A 19,430-nucleotide genomic window follows, 5' to 3' on the forward strand; every position below is an offset into this window, starting at 1 on the left:
AGCTACCTTGCGTCCTTTGGGCATACCGCACCACGCCGAAAGAAAGCACCGGGCTTACCCCGTTCCACTTAGTGTATGGGGGGGAAGCCGTAGTTCCCATGGAGGTGGGCGTCGAGTCGGACCGCAGGCAACACTATGACGCCGACAACGACGGCAAGCGACTCATGGAGCTGGATCTCATATCCGAGACCCGAGACCGAGCAGCCGCTCGGTTGACCGCTTACCGGCAGCGCATGTGCAGTGCTTATAATCGGCGAGTCATCCCTCGAACCTTTCAGGTGGGAGACTTAGTTTGGAAGAAGGTCAAGCCCGTGGGAGATGTCGTCGGCAAACTCGAACCACCTTGGGAAGGTCCCTATCGAGTAGTCAAGAAAACCAGCTCAGGCGCATACTACCTAGTGGACGCGGCCGGAAAAGAGTTGGTGCGACCTTGGAGCGCCACTCACCTTCAACCTTACCGGACTTAGCAACTGATCGGAAGTTTTTCTTCTTATGATCGCCTGTATCTTTGGTTGTAATCAAGGCTGATAATGAAATGACTTTTTCAGGCGTCACTCAGTTCTCGGAGGCAAAAAACTCTCCCGACTCGGGCATAGTCGGGACCGAGCAATCAGGTCTCGGACCTTCTCAGGGGAACTCTCCCGACTCGGACATAGTCGGGACTCGGACATAGTCGGGATCGAGCAATCAGGTCTCGGACCTGCTCCTTCAGCAAACGCCCTTCTCAGGGTCCAAACTCTCCCGACTCGGACATAGTCGGGATCGAGCAATCAGGTCTCGGACCTGCTCCTTCAGCAAACGCCCTTCTCAGGGTCCAAACTCTCCCGACTCGGACATAGTCGGGATCGAGCAATCAGGTCTCGGACCTGCTCCTTCAGCAACCGCCCTTCTCAGGGTCCAAACTCTCCCGACTCGGACATAGTCGGGATCGAGCAATCAGGTCTCGGACCTGCTCCTTCAGCAACCGCCCTTCTCAGGGTCCAAACTCTCCCGACTCGGACATAGTCGGGATCGAGCAATCAGGTCTCGGACCTGCTCCTTCAGCAAACGCCCTTCTCAGGGTCCAAACTCTCCCGACTCGGACATAGTCGGGATCGAGCAATCAGGTCTCGGACCTGCTCCTTCAGCAATCACCCTTCTCAGGGTCCAAACTCCCCCGACTCGGATGATCGTCGGGGAGCAATCAGGTCTCGGACCTGCGCCTGCGACAATCGCCCTTTGCAAGGTACAAGTTCGCCCGACTCAGACTCAGTCGGGATTGAAGTAGTCCTTCAAAAATGTCAACCTCAAGATCCAACACAAGTGCTCGGCAAATAACAAGGCAAAAGATGTTTTCATTTAACTTCACGAAGAAGAGGAGTACATAAGGCGTCGAAGCACTAGATGAACGTTACATGGCCTAATGGCCCCTCCTATCTGCTTCGGGCAGCGCCGACCACACTTTGTTTATGTCCAGGAACTCCAGCGAGGTCCCTTCCGGAAATAGGCCCGCCTCGTACACCTGCGTCAGCGCCCCGTCATAGCCGTACTCCAGCATTCGGGCGGTCTTCTCCTGGTACTGATCAAAATATTCTCGAGACGCCAGCCAGGCTTCTTGCGCTGCTTTTGCCCGTTCGGGTTCTTTCTCTTTGTATGCAGCGAACTCATCCTCTAGGGCTTTCTTCTCTACGGCCAAGTCCTCCGCTCGTTTCTTCCAGGTGGCCGACTCCTCGAGCGCCCGAGACAGCTCCTGGCCCCTTTGAATCAGCTGCTCTCGGACTCTGCCTCAGGTCCTCTTGCTCTTTAGCCCGAGCCGAAGCAGTCTCTTGCTCAAGGGTCTCCACCTTCTCCTGGGCCTTCAGCAATTCGGCTCGGTATTGGGCGGCCTCTTCCCCGCTCTTAGTCGCGGCTGCCTTCGCCTCCGCCAGTTCCCGCGCGCGATCGGCATCCTGAGCCTTTAAGGCTCGCATCTGCCGGTCGATCACCTTGACCTCGCGGTTCAGGTAAAGGAAGCGGGTGTGCATCTCCATGTGCTCAACCCACATCTGCGTAAGAAGGTCGGTTAGTGGCGAAGGGGTGCAAAGAAAAGACAGGTTAAGAGAAATCAGAAGCACTCACCCGCAAAATGTGAAAATTCCCCCGATAACTCAGCTCAGAGGTATTAATCCCCCGGAAGGAGTCACCGCTTCGGATCGCTCGGACCCGGTTCATCAGGTCCTGCACCTCCGCCGGGTCGAAGGGCTCATCGGCGGCCACTCTAGTCAGCGGCAGCGTGTAGAAGTCAGCTCCGGCCGTCGACGGGCGCCCGAGCCCCGAGCCAGCCGACCCCGAGCTGGTCGGCATTGTAGCTCTCGAGGAGGATTCTCCAGTCGGAGGTACCGCTCCCTCAGTTGGCCCCTCCGCCGGGGAGCCATGGTCGTCCCAACGGCCAGAGCCGGCTCGGACAGCGTCAGTGCCGCTCCAGCAGAAGTAGTCGGCGCCCCCACAGCGCCCAAGTCCACGGCAGTCGCCTCAGTCGGAGCCGGCGGTACCGGGGAAGTGGTCTCCTGGCCCCGGTCAGGCGCGCTCGCGCCGGCAGCACTCGAGGCAGGAAGATGCCCCTTGGACGCCTTGGACTTCTTGAGCCGCTTCTCCTCGCGGCGGATCGGGCTGGACTTCTTCGACCGTTTCCCTTCGCGGTCGGGCGAGCGGGAGCGGTGGTGCTTCTTCTTGGAGTGGGAAGAGGAGGACTTCTTTGATCGACCCTCCCCCTCCGCCGTCTCTTTCCCTTTGCTGGCCGAAGGAGGCAAGTCCCCCGGCTCCGCGATCACGGGCTCTCCTTCCCGAGTGGAGGTCTCAGGCCCCGCAGATACGGGAAGATGATCCTCCCCTTCGGGTACCACTGTCGCCAGCGGCTCCACCAGCTCGGGCTCGGGAGGCGCCGTTGTTCGGCTGCCTCCGCGGTGGTCGGTTTCTTGGGTGTGACCAGTGCCTCCAAGTGCGCCCGAGTCCATTTCAAGCACTTGTTCACCGACGTGTCCATCCAAACGTCGTCTGCCAGAAAGAAAAGAAGAGTTGGGTTAGTCATTACAGAAGCCCGAGTAAATAAACAACTTACCGAGTGCTGCCGAAAGCTCGGCGACAATGGGACTCAAGCCGGCTCGGAAGAGAAGTCCCTCTTCCCCGATCAGCTTGTTGACATCAAATTGAAGGCCCTTCAACACCTCAGAAGCCTCCAAATAGACCTTGTTCTTCTTATAAGGCTTTAGAACGGGCAAAGCCGAGAGCTCATCCTGCCATTCAGTCGGGAACTCGAAGGGACTCGGGGGGGACAGGTAGAAGAATTGGGGATGCCAACCCTTGTTGGAACTTGGATACTCGGTCAAAAAAGGAAGGCCCGGTCTCGAGTTGAAGAAGAACACCCCCTCCTTCTTCATCTTCTTCGGGTAAAAGAAAAAATGAAAAACCGCGGGGTCTAAAGGAATTCGGTACATACGGAAGACTAAGACGACTCCACAGAGGAGTCGGAAGGAGTTCGGAGCAAGTTGGTTCAGGGGAAGCTGGAAGTACTCGGCTATTTCCTGGAAGAAGGCAGGAATCGGGAATCGGAGTCCCCCCTCTAGTCGACCCTGGAAAAAAGTGACGAAACCGGGGGGAGGAGTGTGAAGGCGATGGTGACCCTCGGGGACCTCGATTCTATACTGACTCGGGATCTCGTACTTCAGCCGAAGTTTCGAACGGGATCTCTCGGTGAAGGTACTGACCAGAGACTCGTACCACGGACTCGTGGAAGGTACGCTAGCAGACGGTGCGTCGGTCGATGACACAGACCCCTCGGAAGCCATCTCTACGAACAAACCTCGCTAAAATAGAGAAAAAAGGGCTGAAGCGAATGGAGAAAGCTTACTTGGTGCAAGGGAGGAGAAAAAACGGCGACGAGGAAAGAACCAGAGAGAGAGCAGAGAAGAAGACGAAGACGGCGAGGGAGGCGCGGTGCGCCTACCCCCCCCCCCCCCCCCCCCCCCGCTACCCCCCCCCCCCCCCCCCCCCCCCCCCCCCCCCCGCCTATTTATACTTAACCCTAGCGGTTCTCAGCCGTCCGATCCGATAGGAGGAAAAAGGCGGGAGCTATTGGCGACCGTCCGATGATGCACGTTTCCGAGCGTGATACGGCGCAATTATGGCGGCGATTCGGCTGTCCCATCGGACACCCCGCCGCAGTAACCCCTGCCTCGAAAAGCACCCACGCCATGCCGATCACGTGCTCGCCGTCCGAACTGGCCACTGCCCCCCCTCCTCCGACACGTGGCAACCCCTCACTGGCGGTCTATCGCAAGAATATCAACCGGCACAACTCGACTCGGACTCGGTCTAGTCAGTCGAACTCACGTTTCCTTCGACTAGACTAGTGGGAAGGCTGGTGTTACGGTCGTAAGGATACGGGTACAGATCCGATCGAGAGAAGCGCCCGAGTCGAGTCAATCATCCAGGAACGACCGACTAGGGCATTAGGGCCCAGATCCGAGTCCCTGGATAATCGCCCAAGAGGTCTAAATCCAAGCCCGATAGCCCGGTGGGCCCGCCGAGGATACGAATAACCCTACCGAGCCGACTCCCAGATAATCCGAGTGGGTAGCATACCCGACTCGTCCTGAGAAGTCGGAGCTCGTCAGCATATGTCACGGATAACCCCGCCGGACCGACTCCCGGATGGCCCGACTGAACAGCGTACCCGACTCGACCTAGGGAGTCGGGGCCGAATCGTACCTTCTGTCACTGACCACTCCTTTTCTTGTCCCACTGACCACTCCAGCTGACAAGCACGCCATGAGGTATGACGATGCGCCGCCTGACGTACGCCCCTGACAACAGTGTGTCCCCGGAATTAAAGGCGTCACTCCTCCCCCGTACGGAAAGTACCCTCACAGTAAGGTTCCCCTTGCTTTGCCCGTGGTACGGGCTTCCGCTTCCTTATATAAGGCGAGCCCCTGTGAAGGGGCCAGGTATGCTCACTGTTCCTCACTACTTCCCATTCTCGTTTTCTCTCCTACTGCAGCTGACTTAAGCATCGGAGTGGTCGCGCCGGCCCCGCCGGTCTTCCATCTCACGGTGTCTGTGGTTGCAGGTCACCGGTGATCTTCAGCCGTCTTCCGCCGTCGTGTAGCCTGAGGACGTGTCGCGCGCCCCGCGTAGCATTCAAGTCAATGATTGTTTGGTTAATTTTAAATTAGATTTGGTTTGAGTTATTTTATCAAATAAATTTGACTAATATAGAGTAGTTTGTCGGGTTTGACTACGTAATGTTTTTTAAAAAGAAATTAAAATTGAATTGATTGATGAGACAAATACATCACGCCCTACTGAAAGCAGTGTTCTGCAAACAACATGAGCCATGAATGAAAAGGAGTGTCCACTATACCTCAACCTTTCAACATCTTCGAACGAATGATTCTTGATGAATCACATAATGATATATTATCTATTTGGGGCCCTTTTAGATATGTTAGAAAGATTGAAAAATCTTTTTTATTCTAATCAAATTTTACTTTTCTAAAATTATCTTTTAACAAAATTCGTAAATGATCTGTTTCAATTCAAAATAATTGAACAATTAGATTTTAAAAAAATTCCTTGATGATCCATCTTAAATGAAAAAGGATAATGGGAAAAAACAAAGAAGTATAAGGCGACCAATAAGAAAGACACAATTAAGATGAGGTTATTAGGGGAATGTGCCGGTCTTAATCGGCATTTGATGGATGCGGTCTCACCAAATAAGCCCTCGGAGAATTAACGGCTGAGATTGGTTCGGGGATGCATCGAAGGGAGGCTTGATGCGTCCACGTGCCCGGATCGAGCGGATGGATGGCATGCGCCAGAATCCAGGTGATGTCAGCGAATATTCCGCGATCCGGCAGGCCGAATCCAGCGGAGATCTCCCCTCCTCATAGCGCGATGCCCACGTCGCTTTCCGGCTCCTCGAGGTCCGACACGTATGCCCAAGGCGCAACTTAGCAACTGGGCGCAAGCTGTCACGAGGTCGCTGTCGTAGACCACGTGGCGAAAGACGCGGCGCCTCACGCGTCGCTTCGCCTTTACGATGTCGCGCAAGTGGGGAGAAGCCGACACGCGACTTGCTTCCTTTCGCAGATCCCGTCCTTTGCGGGCCCCACGAGCAGACCCTACGCGGTGGGTCGAGCACGTGGCCAGCTCGCCAGAACCCACGCCGTCACGAGAACCCACCGGGTGACGGGGGACACGTGCCGGTGGAACCTGCAGGGGCCCGTAGGCTCAACCGACACTTGTCCGATATCTTGCCCAATGAGGGGGCGGAAGAATCGCGGCGCTTGTTTCGCGGCGACGCGGCCTGCTGCGAATACCGAAACGTGCTCACCGTGCGGTGTCCAAGGTAGACACGTGTCGCACCTCAACGGAGCGCTCATCGCCTCTCCCACCTTCCCTCGCTTCTCCTCTTCTGCACTTCTTTTGTTCGCCTTCTCGTGTATCGGTAATGGCGTCCTCTGTCGTTGTTCCCGTGATAATGGAGTTCTGAACGTTTATCGGTTCCACTCAAAGGAGGCAAGGTCTTTCCTTTCGGTTTCTTCACGCCCCGTGGATCTTCTTCTTTTTGCTCGTTTTCCGTGTCTGTTTGTCAGAAGATGTTAATTAGACTCGAATCCAGCGAGCCCGTGTTGGTAAATAAACCGAATTTTAGATGAAAGTTCACTTTTTGGTGGAGTTTTGGTAGTTTCATCGTTTATTTGGTGGTGGAGGACGAGGAAGGGAAGCGGAGAAAGGGCGGCGGCGATTTGGTATGGAGAAGTCCCCGAGAGATCTTTTGCGGAGATTCGTGGGTAATGACGCCGTAGAAGAGCCAACGGAGATGGAGGAAAGGGACTCCGACGAGATCGAGCTCAGCCTCGGGCTCTCCCTCGGCGCGTGCTTCGGCGCAGAACGTAAGGGGAAAAAGCTGGTCCGCTCCACCTCTGTCGCTTCCTTCTTGACGCTGCCGAAGGAGCCTGATTTCCCTGCCGTCCCATTTTCCGCCTTGACGAGGACAAGCTCTTTGCCCTCGGAGACGGAGGAGGATCTGAGGAAGCGGAAGCAGGTGCAGAGCTTGAAGCGACTGGAGGCGAAGAGGAAGAGATTAGAGAGGAAGAACTCCATCCGGTCGCCGAAGCCCGGGCTTTCCGGGGAGAAACATGATGAAGATGCCATTGGAGCTAAAGTTTCAACGGTAGCGGCAGGGGCGGCTCGCGTCATGGTTAACCATGGCCACCTTGGATTGACCGGCGCAAAAGGTGGCGTTGCTCCACCAGGCCAACCAACATGGCTGGTCGGACTGCCGCCAAAAAAACTGACAACTGCTCCCATATCGCAGGGTTGTAGTGGCTCTCAGGGCAGCTGCGCCAGCAGCGCGACCAATTCAGAATCCGCGGCAACACAAGGTATTGAAGATCAATTATGTCATTTTTACGATTTTGTTCAATCACTGACGACAAAGCGTTTACATATGCCTCGATAAATCAGCTTCCTTACTTACAGTGTATACCAATTTCGATGCCAATTACTAAGCTTTTCCACCAAATAATGCTAATTTCTTCAACCGAAGAAGGAAAAAAATGCTAATGTATTCATGTTCTAAACGTCTGAGGTTGAAGATTTAGGAAGAGTCAGGGTACCAAACAACCCTGATACTGAGAATTTTGCTGCTATCTGTAATGCTTAGAAGATCTTAATTACTATCTAAGAGTAGTTAGGAGTAATTTTAGTAACATGATGAGTGATCGAAAATATGTTATGATGATTTTGGTCATGATTAAAGAGGAGCAATATATTTGGTAGGTTCAATAGCATTGTACATCTATGTACCCAACAACAAAAATTTTTATTTAGGTAGGAGATCTATGTACCAAACCACTGGGACTTACACAACTTGATACGTATGATAAGGTACAGATGGTGCATCAAAGCATCAAGTTGTTATCAAATATGATCTTCATTTTTTATTTTTGCTTGTTCTCAAATCTCAACTATGCTTTTTCTTAACCCTGTTTATTCTGTTGGGGTTGATGAACTCTTCCGTGATTCATGGAGTTCAATCTTGAAAGAGATTCTATGTGGTAGACCTCCAAATAGTTGCGGCTATTATGGTTCAAGGATAATATTGATGATGATAGTATATGATTTTGTACTTCTCACTTGAGTTGTACGCCGATCTTCAACTTATTGTTATTGTTTTAGTTATATATTAGTCTATCGATCTAACATTTATTTTAATCGCAATGATTTCCTTGAACATGTATTTATTTTAACTAGCGAATGAGAATTCAGAGTTAAAATTTGTTTGTTTTTAATTCTCAAATATATTCTTTGACAGCATTGAACTCCATGATGCCCTTAGCAAACAGTTACACTAAGAACGATGAAACTGTAATGAATCCTCCGTCTTCCAGTGGTGGAAAAACTATGCTTAATCCTGGAAGAGACGGCAGGGCACAACCAAAGCTGGTCACTGCAAGATCAAATGGAACAAAGGAGCTGGAGAGGAAGATGATCGAGACGATGCCCTTCGTATCGACCAAGGGCAACGGGCCTAATGGGCATAGGATACAAGGCTTCCTGTACAAGTATAGGAAGGGGGAAGAAGTGAGAATAGTGTGTGTATGCCATGGCAGCTTCCTCACCCCTGCAGAGTTCGTTGAGCATGCGGGAGGCCTCGACGTTGCCAATCCTCTCCGGCACATTGTGGTCAGTCCTTCTCCTTTCGCATTGTGACATGTAACTTACTCTATTCTCAAAAATGATAAAGGAGTTGGATGTTTGGCATGGTAAATATTTTTAAGCTTAACTGAAGTTAACACAAATATTCCATGGAGTACAAAGTCGCGACAAATGAATTTATAGATCACATTGATCCGCGTTTACCTATTCTGCTATTACTTTTTTCGAACATTCACACTCAATCATTTGGCATATGAACGCTCTTAAATAGATTGAATCTGTCGGGTTTAGTTAAAGAAGAGACCATTCAGTCTGATAGTAGTAAAAGAAAAAACCTCTCGAATTTCTGATTTTAAAGTCAGTTTTTCATAATCATGCTGCTGTGACTGTTGAAATTTGTGATGGAAGCAGTATTGAGTTCATTTAATCCAATTATAACCAAATTTCTTGAAATTTATGGTGGTTATCATGGATGGAGCATTTCAGAATGTAGGAGATATATGCTGGGATGCATTTGTAAGCTGTTTGAGCTATGAGACACTATTTTACTATTTTTATTTCAGAGAGCTTACCCATAAGTTTTTTTATTAGAACTTTTTTTGTCATCCGGAGGAGTTGGGAAGGTTTGAGATGTAACTTTAGAAAGTGTGAATAATAATTTTATTAAGTTTTATTGTATTTTTACTCTCTCTTTTTTTGACAAAGATTTACTTTGAGTTGAATTAAATTATTTATCTTAAGTGGTATCATAGTTAGAAATTGCTAAATTAAAATGTTGTATTTGTGCTGGATGAAGCAGTACACATTTCATCTCAAGAAGTTATAGCATACTTGAGATTGTCTGATTCTGAAATGCTGTATTTGGGATCTTCATAGTGGATGAAACAGGTAGCACAAACACATTATGTGAGGATGGTAAAAATTTACTTGAACTATTAGTGAGTGTTGTATTTAAAAGTTATTATCATCTACCTAGTGGAGAAAATGCTAAGCTCTCTTATGCCAATTAGAGTAGCCCATAATAGAGAGATGTAGTCAGTCTTTATCAAATTATACCTAGTGAGAGTATATAACACAAGGCATTAGATAGAAATTGGATGCATCATATAGTCACTGTTTTATTTCAATCCATTTCAAGAATCAGATGTACAAGTTGCACATGAACTAAAAAATATAGCATCTGATCACATTTTAAAAGATAAGCTGAAACTATTACATGTATTTATATAAAGAAAGGAGGAATTCATCATCAAGATTTGAAGAGGAGTGCAGTGGTCACCAAGAGAGCAAGGACACAGTAGAAATCATAAAGTTCAGTGTTCTGGCAATGTTGATTGGAATTTGAATGTCAGTGGTTGCCTAACAAATTGTCTAAGAAGAAAACAGAAACACACAGTAGTTTTGGTTATCTTATGGGTAAACAATCCATCTTCTATGGTTTGATATTTAAATTCAACTTGTGCTATGCATGCCTGTATTAGGAGACAAGTATATTTTTTTTAAAAGAAAAACTAACACATGTGGAACTGAGATTTTGAGGGGCAACTTAAAGGAGTAAGATAAGATTGTTTTTGTTAACAAAGAGGAAGAATCTGATTTGGTTGACCAGTTATTTGTTATAGTACCACTGTAAAGGAAGTTGTGGAGTTTTCAGATGACTCGTGATTAATTAAAGATATCATAAAAAAATGATAATCCCAGTAGCCACATTAAGTTTCCCACCGACCACCAGGGTAAAGCGTATACGGCGGTCAATAATGCCCAGCATCCTTTGATTGCATTCCCTAATTAAAGATATCATAAACTCAGGACATACTTGGGTCAAAGAGTTGATCTATCAATTATTTATGGTCTGAGGAAGTCATGAGTAAAATAGCTAATCTACTAATTATTTGTAGTTGAAGAAACTCTGTAAATATTTCTTTTATTTACTATTCTTATCGCTTCCATCAAAACTTTCATCTATCAAGTCTTCATAATTTAGAATCAACTAAATGTTGGAATATGAATATTGATTCAAATTTTCAATTTTCATTCATGATTTTTTTATAAAATGTTTATATCAAAAGAGCAGACAAGTATGTATACCTACATTAATTGGTTTGTCAAACCATTTTCATTTTTTAATTTATAGAAGATAAATAAAGTTATTAAATTTTTTTTTAAAAAATATCACATCATTCATCTTTAATAAATATAAAAATGCTAAAAAAATCTATTTTGAATATTTATTTTATTTTACTTTTAATTTTTTAATTTTCATATTCTCTAAGAAATAAAGAAAACTTTTTCTCAACCAAAAAACACCTAATGAATTTTAAAATTTTCCTCTATTTAATTTTATTTCCTCATTCCTTTTGTTTTTAATATTCTCTCAATTATCAATCTCTTGTTTGTTTGGTATTGCCACCCAAATAAAATGCCATGAGAGTCAAAAACAAACAAACAACCCAAAAAAAAAAAAAAGTCAGATAAAAAAGCAGGTGATATTTTTCAGCTATAGAAATTTCAGCATCTTTAGTTCAGCAATCATTCTACTTCTTTGCCAATGCTTTTGCCACAATCCCATTTCCATAGTTTTGATTGCTTCACCTTTCTGCATTCTTTGGCTTTAGGTACCAAGATGTTACAATTGGCTGGGTTGTCTCTTTTTAATAGCCTATGGATTCAATGGCAGTTCAAAAGCTAAAACTGACCTATTTGAGAATTTCCAAGTCTTTGCTTGAATTCACCTCCCCAAAGTAATCGTCTTGATCATGAAGTTTGATTTTGGGTTTGAAGAATGTTTTGAGCTTTGTCTTTGCCAAAAGTTAACCTTTCTTTCTGAATGCAAAGTTATACATGTCCTTGTTCAGTAAGGGCTAGCCACTGCATTAGATGGAATGCTCCAAGAAAGGTTGGGGGAAGTTGAACCAGCAAGCAACTATGATCATCTTGATTATAACAAGATTAATCTTCTTGATTGTTAAGAAAGAATGTCCCAAACAAAGGGTATCGAAACAACAAGGATTATCTGTAGCTGCAGAATGAGAACAAGAAGTCAAGGAGGATGTTGCTGATGAGGAAAAGCAATTATATATGATGATCTTGTTTTTTCTTACCATGGTTGCAAGTAACTTTGAGGAATATTGGATTAAGGATTTGGTTTTTCACAAGTGTCCTCGTGAAGATGAAGACATCATTTTAATGGACATTGATATATAGCTCTTGCAAAGCCTGAGGAATTGGAGAAATTCCAACTGCATCTGGGAGGAGTGAGTTGGGAGGAAATAAAAAAAAATATTAAAAATGATCTACGTATCAATTCATAGATCCATCTAATATTTTCCAACGTGATATTCAACTTAATAAAGCTTATTCATGTCCTTGTGAAAAATTCGATAGTTAAACGTTTGAATGTGTATAAATTATACTTCAAATTTATTTGATTGTTGAATCAAGAAAGACGTCTACCTCTAAGATTAATCACCTAGATATCTAGATTATAAAAAAATAATATAAATAAATAAATTTGAAAATCAATAAACTTGATTTGTCAATATTTATTTATTAACTTGCATAAATTCATTTATAAATTTATTTTTTAGTTTTTATTTAAATATATAAAAAAATTAATATCCAATCTTAAATTATTAAAATATAAAATTATAAATTTCAGATAAATTTATAGGCACAACAATATTATTCAGTTAAGCTTGATAAAAAAAAACTTAAATGGGCTTAATAAGATTTATAAATATGATTGAACAAACTCATAAATAAATAAATAAATAAATAAGCAGGAACATGACTAAATTTGACTAGGATTATTTACTCTCCTTACCAAAGTAACTATGTGAAAAATGATGTAAATGGATTTGAAATTGTGTTGTATGAGATGTTTTCAGGCCAACCCAAATTGGTTGGTTGATAAGAGGCGACCATAAAAGTATGTGCGACTAATGGATTTATGATTTTGATCAATGTATAACTATATAGTGTTGTATCTTCTTTCAAGGCAATACTCTCTTTCGTCGTGGTCAACTACAATTTAATTTACCTTTTCACAGATAGTCGTGGGTTCGTGTGGAGCCATTGGAGTGGTGGATTCCACCTTTACTGCTGAAGTATCTTCTCTATACAAAATTTTGAGCGATAATGTAATTTCTTAATAGTAATTATTGTGTATATTATTAATCGTAATCCTTCACTATCTACCTAAATTGCTCAATGTCAATTGAATTTCAGGAATCTTCGATACTGTATAATAAGTTCCCAACTTCTTAGTATACTCTTTTATTGATTTAGGCTTTAGGGATAAAAACATGGCTCCTGATTTTGTTTTCAACAGTGTAATTGGTATTTTGGCATTCTTTTGATGCTAATATATATACAGATTACTTGTCTATACTCTTATTGCAATATTTAACAACCGCCACTTTATATATATCTAAAAGTTTTTTTTTCTGGATGCTGTTGGATGATAAGCGATTAAAATAATTTAGATGCAACGTAGATTCGAATCTTATATTAGATATTTTTGAATGTCTGTGGAGTTCATTGATGACACTGGGATGTCATGCCATGATCCATCTGAGCTTTCCGAATGTATTTAGTGGTCGATCTGTAAGGTTGAACCATCCACCTCCAAGATTAATCGGCTCATGATAAAAGATAAAAAATTCCTTTTTATTATAGGTACCTCAATAAAAATATTTTATATAGAGTAATATTGAAAATAGGTACATGGCTCAATAATAAATATTTTATATATTCGATATTTAACTTACACCAATTAATCTTAGATGGATGGTCCAGTCCTACATTCCGACAATTATATAAATGTAGGAAGTGAGGTGGCTCCTTCCAATTATTCGAGCACTACATGCATGCGTTGTGTGACTTTCGAACTTTAATTGCTTGAGAAAAATATCGTGCCTCTTTCCACCCTATCATACCCGAGGGTCATCTCATCAATAACCATGATTGATCGGAGTGTTGCTCGATCAACTTTCAAATTTGACTAACCTAGAAATATTGTAAGTTTTGCCTTTGAATGAAATCTCATATATTGACATTTATTAACATTGACATAACTTCCTATCATAGTATCATGACAAAATGAGTGTGGAATGCCTCGTTGTGCCCCCACGAGATGGCACAGTTGATATTTATATGTGGTGTTGTTGTAATAGATCATCGGTCGATCCTCAATGTATGCGGAATTAATGTCTTACTAGTTCACTGACCCCCATACAAAGGGTCATTGGATTGGACGAAGTCTCCCGTGATTGATCTCCCTTTCAAATCATGTGGGACAATCATGAAAGAACCATGGGGTGAATAATATTTTGTGCAATTCTATTCAATCAATGAATGCGGGGGTGTGAAGCTAAAGATCTAGTTTATATAGGATACCGATAAGCTAAGGTCTACCCACATCATCCCATTCGATCGATATTATTTGATTATGATGAATTTTGAGTGTCGGGGTTGATGTCCAGTGATCACAAAATGATCATTGATCTCTATCTTTAACTTATTTTAACTTTCAAAGAAAGATAACAAGGAAGGAGAGAAAAAGTGCCCGAGAGATGCACAAATAGTTTGCGTAATTTTATTCTTATCATTCCATTCCACCCAAATGATGATAAATCTCACTCAGTCTCATGGACTCAATCCCTGAGGAGTCTCATAGACTCAATCCCTGGGGTGGTCGGTTTAGTCCCATGAAAATTTCCCACCGACCACCAGGGTAAATCAGGAAACGCATACGACGGTCAATCCAGATGCCCATCATCCTTTGATTGCGTTCCCCATTTGTAAGAAAATTCTTGCAAATACGCCGTAGCTGGGGATTGAACCGCGGGTCCCTGGGTCACAACCCGGATGTCCTACCGTTGCACCATTGTCTCGGGGACTATCATTCCACCCAAATAAACTTTATTGAGTGATTGATTCATTGTTGATTAAAAGTGAGACGAATATTTTAGAGGTTGACTTTTGAGTATGGGATGAATATATCCTAGAGATTGACTTCGAAAAGTGGGACGAATATTTTAAAGGTTGACTTTTGAGTGTGGGATGAATATATCCTAGAGATCGACTTCTGAAAGTGGGACGAATGTTTTAGAGGTCGGCTTTTGAGTGCAGAATGAATATATTCTACAAATCGACTTCTGAGTGTGTATCAATTATCTTCTAAATTTGCTTAATAGGTGTGTTAGGATTTTATTCCTTGATCACAGTGATTTTAATGATATTGATAAAAAGTTTAAGTTAATTTTATAATTATCAAAAATGATGATAAATCTCATTTAGCCCCATTGACTATCTCTCTGGGGTGACCGGTCCGGCTCCACGAAAATTTCCCACCGGCCACCAGGGTAAATCGGGAAGTACACGCAGTGGCCAGTCCAGACGCCTAGCATCCTTTGATTGCGCTCCCCAAAATTTTTTGCAAATATACCGTAGCTGGGGATCGAACCGCAGATGCCTAGGTGACATCCTGGATGTCCTACCGCGGCACCATTACCCCGGAAAAAATTTTATGATTATCAAATATGTATGTTAAGTTGTGCAAGGACTATTGAGTATATAAGTTATGAGAGCTTGATTACTCAAGGTGCGTAAGATTATATAAGAATAGTGCATTTGCAAGATCATAGGACAAGGAACATCTATGTAAACAAACACAAGGAGGGCTAAAGAGGAGCTGTAATTTCAAAGCATCTGAGAGATGCAACTTGACATTAGAAGACCTCAAAATACACCATGTGAGATGAGTAGAGTGATCTGTTGGGTTGCAAAGGTGCAAACATAGTCCCACATCTAAAACACATGGGAAAGATCATGGGTTTAAAAGGATGGAAAAGTATCTCCATTGGTATGAGGCCTTTTGGGGAGAGCCCAAGAACAAAGTCATGAGGGCTTAGGCCCAAAGTGGACAATATCATGCCATTGTGGAGATGTGGACATTCTTTAGACCCTACAATTGGTATCAGAGCGAGGCCGCTCTTCACTGGACTAACCGCCGGATGAGCCATGATCCAGATCTAACCATGTGGGGATCCTCGGGAAAAATAAAGGAAGTAGGGGAGGCTCGGACCATGAGGGACATGGCAGCCGGACCATGAGAAATGACAGCCGGACCATGAGAAATGATAGGGGAGCTTCCAGTGGTCCTTTGTTTGAGGGGGGGGGATTGTTGGGTTGCAAGGGTGCAAACATAGTCCCACATCTAAAACACATGGGAAACATGATGGGTTTAAAAGGATGGAAAGTATCTCCATTGGTATGAGGCCTTTTAGGGAGAGCCCAAGAACAAAGCCATGAGGATTTAGGCCCAAAGTGGACAATATCATGCCATTGTGGAGATGTGGACATTCTTTAGACCCTACATGATCTGTAAGCATAAGTCAAAGGGTAAAAAGGCAACTTAGGCGAGCTTGACTTCAAAATTAGTCGAAGTCAATACGTCAATAGATTGATGGGTAAGATTTAGTCGATTGATATTCCATATATACCCTGAGTTTGATCTAATTGGGATATTAGGATTATATCAGTCGGTTAATATGTAAGTTTCAGTAAATTGGTAATTCGAATATCTCAAGTTTGGTCTATCTAGGTATTAAATTTATATCAATCGACTATTTGGTAAAAATCAATTGATTACTAGTAGCATATTTGTGACAATTAACTAAAAATTTTTTGAGTCAACTAACACAATTGATTAGAGCCTACAGAAGGAGTATAGAAAGGTTAGGAATTGATTTGGAAAGTCGATTAAATATAGAATAATTGATCAATTGGTTCAGTCCAATCGACTATTACTACAGTAACCATTTGAAATAGAGTCGAAGATGAAAAACTTATTGCAAATAAAATTTAAATATTAGTTGATTAGTGTGTGACAAAGAGTTAATTGATGGTCAACAAATCAGCAATGAACATATTCGAGTTGAAGACTATAAATAGGACTCAAAGGATCGCGAAAAAAAAAACAATTGCTCTTAAATATACATTAACACTATGATTTCTCAAAGTATTCAGTGTTATCAAATCTATTTATATTTTTTTATTGTGAGAAATTTTTTTACTTTTAATGATTTATTGAAGAGGAGAAAAATCATGGACCACGAATGCATAAGTTTTGGACCTAGTAATTATGAGATTGTTAAGTAAAGGGAAGAAGTGTAATTTTTCAATTATTTTACTTTTTATTATATATTATATTATTTGTAAGGAAATTAATATTGTAAGTGAACTATGAAATTTACCTCTCCACTACACTAGGTGAGGGGAAGACTCTTTACCTATTATAAAAAAAAAAAGGTGGGTTGAATTATTTAAGCATGAGTCATAGAGGGAAAATATCAAAATTTTTAATATATAAGTACATACTATTATATCATATCGAACTTTTCGATATTGATATTACTATGAGATTTAATATTTTTTAATATTTTAGTATATATCAAAATACTAAATAAATTATCTTATAAATTATATAATTTTCTAATTAGGACCTTAATGTCTTTGATCAAATTTGTATAGAATTTAGGGTTTAAAGAGATATGTTTATGTTATTTTTGAAGTACATAGTTACTATTCATACTTCTCTTTATCATTTTATTGTTTCTGCATCTTTCATCAAGATGATTCATTCTTTAATTAATAGGCAATTGAGTAAATATAATTTTTTTTCTTTGATAATTTTGGTATAGATGGTATTGTATTGATATCATATCAAAATTTCGATATGAAATTTTTAATATAAACAATATAAAATTTATACCATATCAAAAATCTAGTATACTTAACTTTGGTATATCAAATTTAGATACGGTATCGATATATATTTTTCTTATACAAATTTTTTTGATATAATATATAGAAAAAATCGTTATATTATATTAAACCAACCCTAATGAGTCATATGCATTGATTTTGATGGCGGTTTATTGTCGTGGTCACCTCTTATATGTTTCTTTGAGAAGTTAAACTTTCGCAATCAAAGGATGTTGGACGTATGGGTTAAGAACCGCTGCGTGTACTTCCCGATTTCTCGGTGGGATTTAGATTGTGTCCATGAGACTGACTGGTCGGTGGGAAACTTCCGTGGGACTCTCAGAGATTGAGCTGAGACCTGGGATTTATCATTTTTTTTTTGAGAAGTTAAAATTTTAAATATTGTCGGTAGGACATTCTACGGCGTATAGTCAATGGGGCTAATGCTGAGGGATTTATCATTTTTTTGTTGAGAAGTTAAACTTTTAAATATTGTTTATTTAGTGCTAATTAAAATGAGAACTTTTCTATCAATAAGTATTTAATTTAATGGTAAGACATCTTGATCAGAAGATTTTAGGTTTAAGCTTTGGAGTTTAATACGTATAATGGCATGATCTTAATAGTTTCTTTGAATAATTTTACATCGGTGAGGACTATAAAAATGATTGTTATTGTTATAAAAAGAAATTGTAGATAAAATTAGGGAACACAATCACCATCATCAATTCATCATCTTAGATTTAGAGAGAATCTCTTTTTAAATTATATTTGTCATGTATAAATTACTTGAATTAAAATATGTGATTGCAATGATATTTTTCAATTTTATAACAAAAAATATAATATATTTCTTACTTAAGTATGATAAAAAAAATTATATTATGTTAAATTAGTAATATAATAAATTGAATATAAAATAAAAAAGTGCATAAATTAATTATAGTTAAATATTCATGTTCATTTTAAAGAAAATTCGTATACTCATTATGATTAAATACATTAGACATTATCTAAATTATAAACAAAAGTCGCTTTGGCCGAGTGGTTAAGGCGTGTGCCGGCTAAGTACATGAGGTTTCCCCGCGAGAGTTCGAATCTCTCAGGCGACGTAATTTTTTCCTCCTTTTTTGTTTTTTTTGGAAACAAAATATCTCAAAATTTATTAAAAGGTTTCAACTATTATTAGAAGGTTACGAAGTACTCACAAAGAAAATACACATCAAAATATCATATCGATTATTACATCGCAATTAACAAAGTAGGTACATTCAAAACGAGTAGCACATTAACTTTTATTACAAAACACAAGCGATCGATTAACCAAACACCGCATTAATCATCGCAATCACTTCAAGAAATTCTGGGCCAAGTTGGCATACCCTTTTAAGCCACCTCCGCCAGATTGAGCCTCGCCGGAGTCATCATCCACCGGAGGAGCAGCAGCAGCCCCTGCTTTCGCTCCTGCTTCCTCCGTCTTTGAGGGAGCAGCAGCAGCAGCCCCTGCTTCTTCAGCCTTCGCCGCGGCTTCCCCCGCCTCCGGAGCAGCGGCGGCGGCGGCGGTGGTTGGACCACCTGTGGTGCGGTACTGTTCCAGATACGTCTCCGCCTGCTCCACGTACTTTCCGTAACTGCTTTCCTCGATCTTCGTGTAGTGAGACACAGCACCAAGCAAGTCGGAGGCCGCTCCGGCGGCGGCAGACTTGTCGACCTGGTCAGCGGCGCCGCTGAAGGTGGACTTGGCCGCGTCCGCCACCACTTTGGCGCTGGAGAAGAGCTCGGTCGGGTCCGGCCCGTGGGAGTCTCCGGATCCGGTCTTGTCGGCGCTGCTGCTGTCGGAGCCGCCGGAACCGAAGGCGGGAAGCTTGCTGAAGAAAGAATCCATGAGGACTGACTACCGGAGGCGATGGCGAAGATAGGAGACGGGTGGGGATGATATTTAAGCAGTGGCGCAGTGGAATGGGAAGATATCTGAGAAA

The 19,430-nt window shown here is 42.6% G+C and overlaps 2 protein-coding genes and 1 non-coding gene across 3 annotated transcripts; 2 read left to right on the forward strand and 1 right to left on the reverse strand.

Annotated features, from left to right (window-relative positions):
- Nucleotides 1-6,319: 6,319 nt before the first annotated feature.
- LOC141830178 (ninja-family protein AFP3-like) lies at nt 6,320-11,922 on the forward strand. Its single transcript, XM_074717665.1, has 3 exons — nt 6,320-7,406; nt 8,339-8,709; nt 11,298-11,922. The coding sequence occupies exons 1-3, from the start codon at nt 6,773-6,775 to the stop codon at nt 11,406-11,408; spliced, it is 1,116 nt and encodes a 371-aa protein (XP_074573766.1). The 5' UTR covers nt 6,320-6,772; the 3' UTR covers nt 11,409-11,922.
- Nucleotides 11,923-18,481: 6,559 nt separating this feature from the next.
- TRNAS-GCU (transfer RNA serine (anticodon GCU)) lies at nt 18,482-18,563 on the forward strand. The gene has a single exon. It is a non-coding gene; the product is annotated as a tRNA-Ser (tRNA).
- A 104-nt stretch (nt 18,564-18,667) lies between these two features.
- LOC141830217 (uncharacterized) lies at nt 18,668-19,430 on the reverse strand. The gene has a single exon (XM_074717702.1). The coding sequence runs from the start codon at nt 19,334-19,336 to the stop codon at nt 18,800-18,802; it is 537 nt and encodes a 178-aa protein (XP_074573803.1). The 5' UTR covers nt 19,337-19,430; the 3' UTR covers nt 18,668-18,799.

The sequence above is a fragment of the Curcuma longa genome, chromosome 5 (genome assembly GCF_044706935.1).
Source record: "Curcuma longa cultivar G26 ecotype Majalengka, Jawa Barat chromosome 5, ITB_CL_G26_1.1, whole genome shotgun sequence".
Classification (NCBI taxonomy): domain Eukaryota; kingdom Viridiplantae; phylum Streptophyta; class Magnoliopsida; order Zingiberales; family Zingiberaceae; genus Curcuma; species Curcuma longa.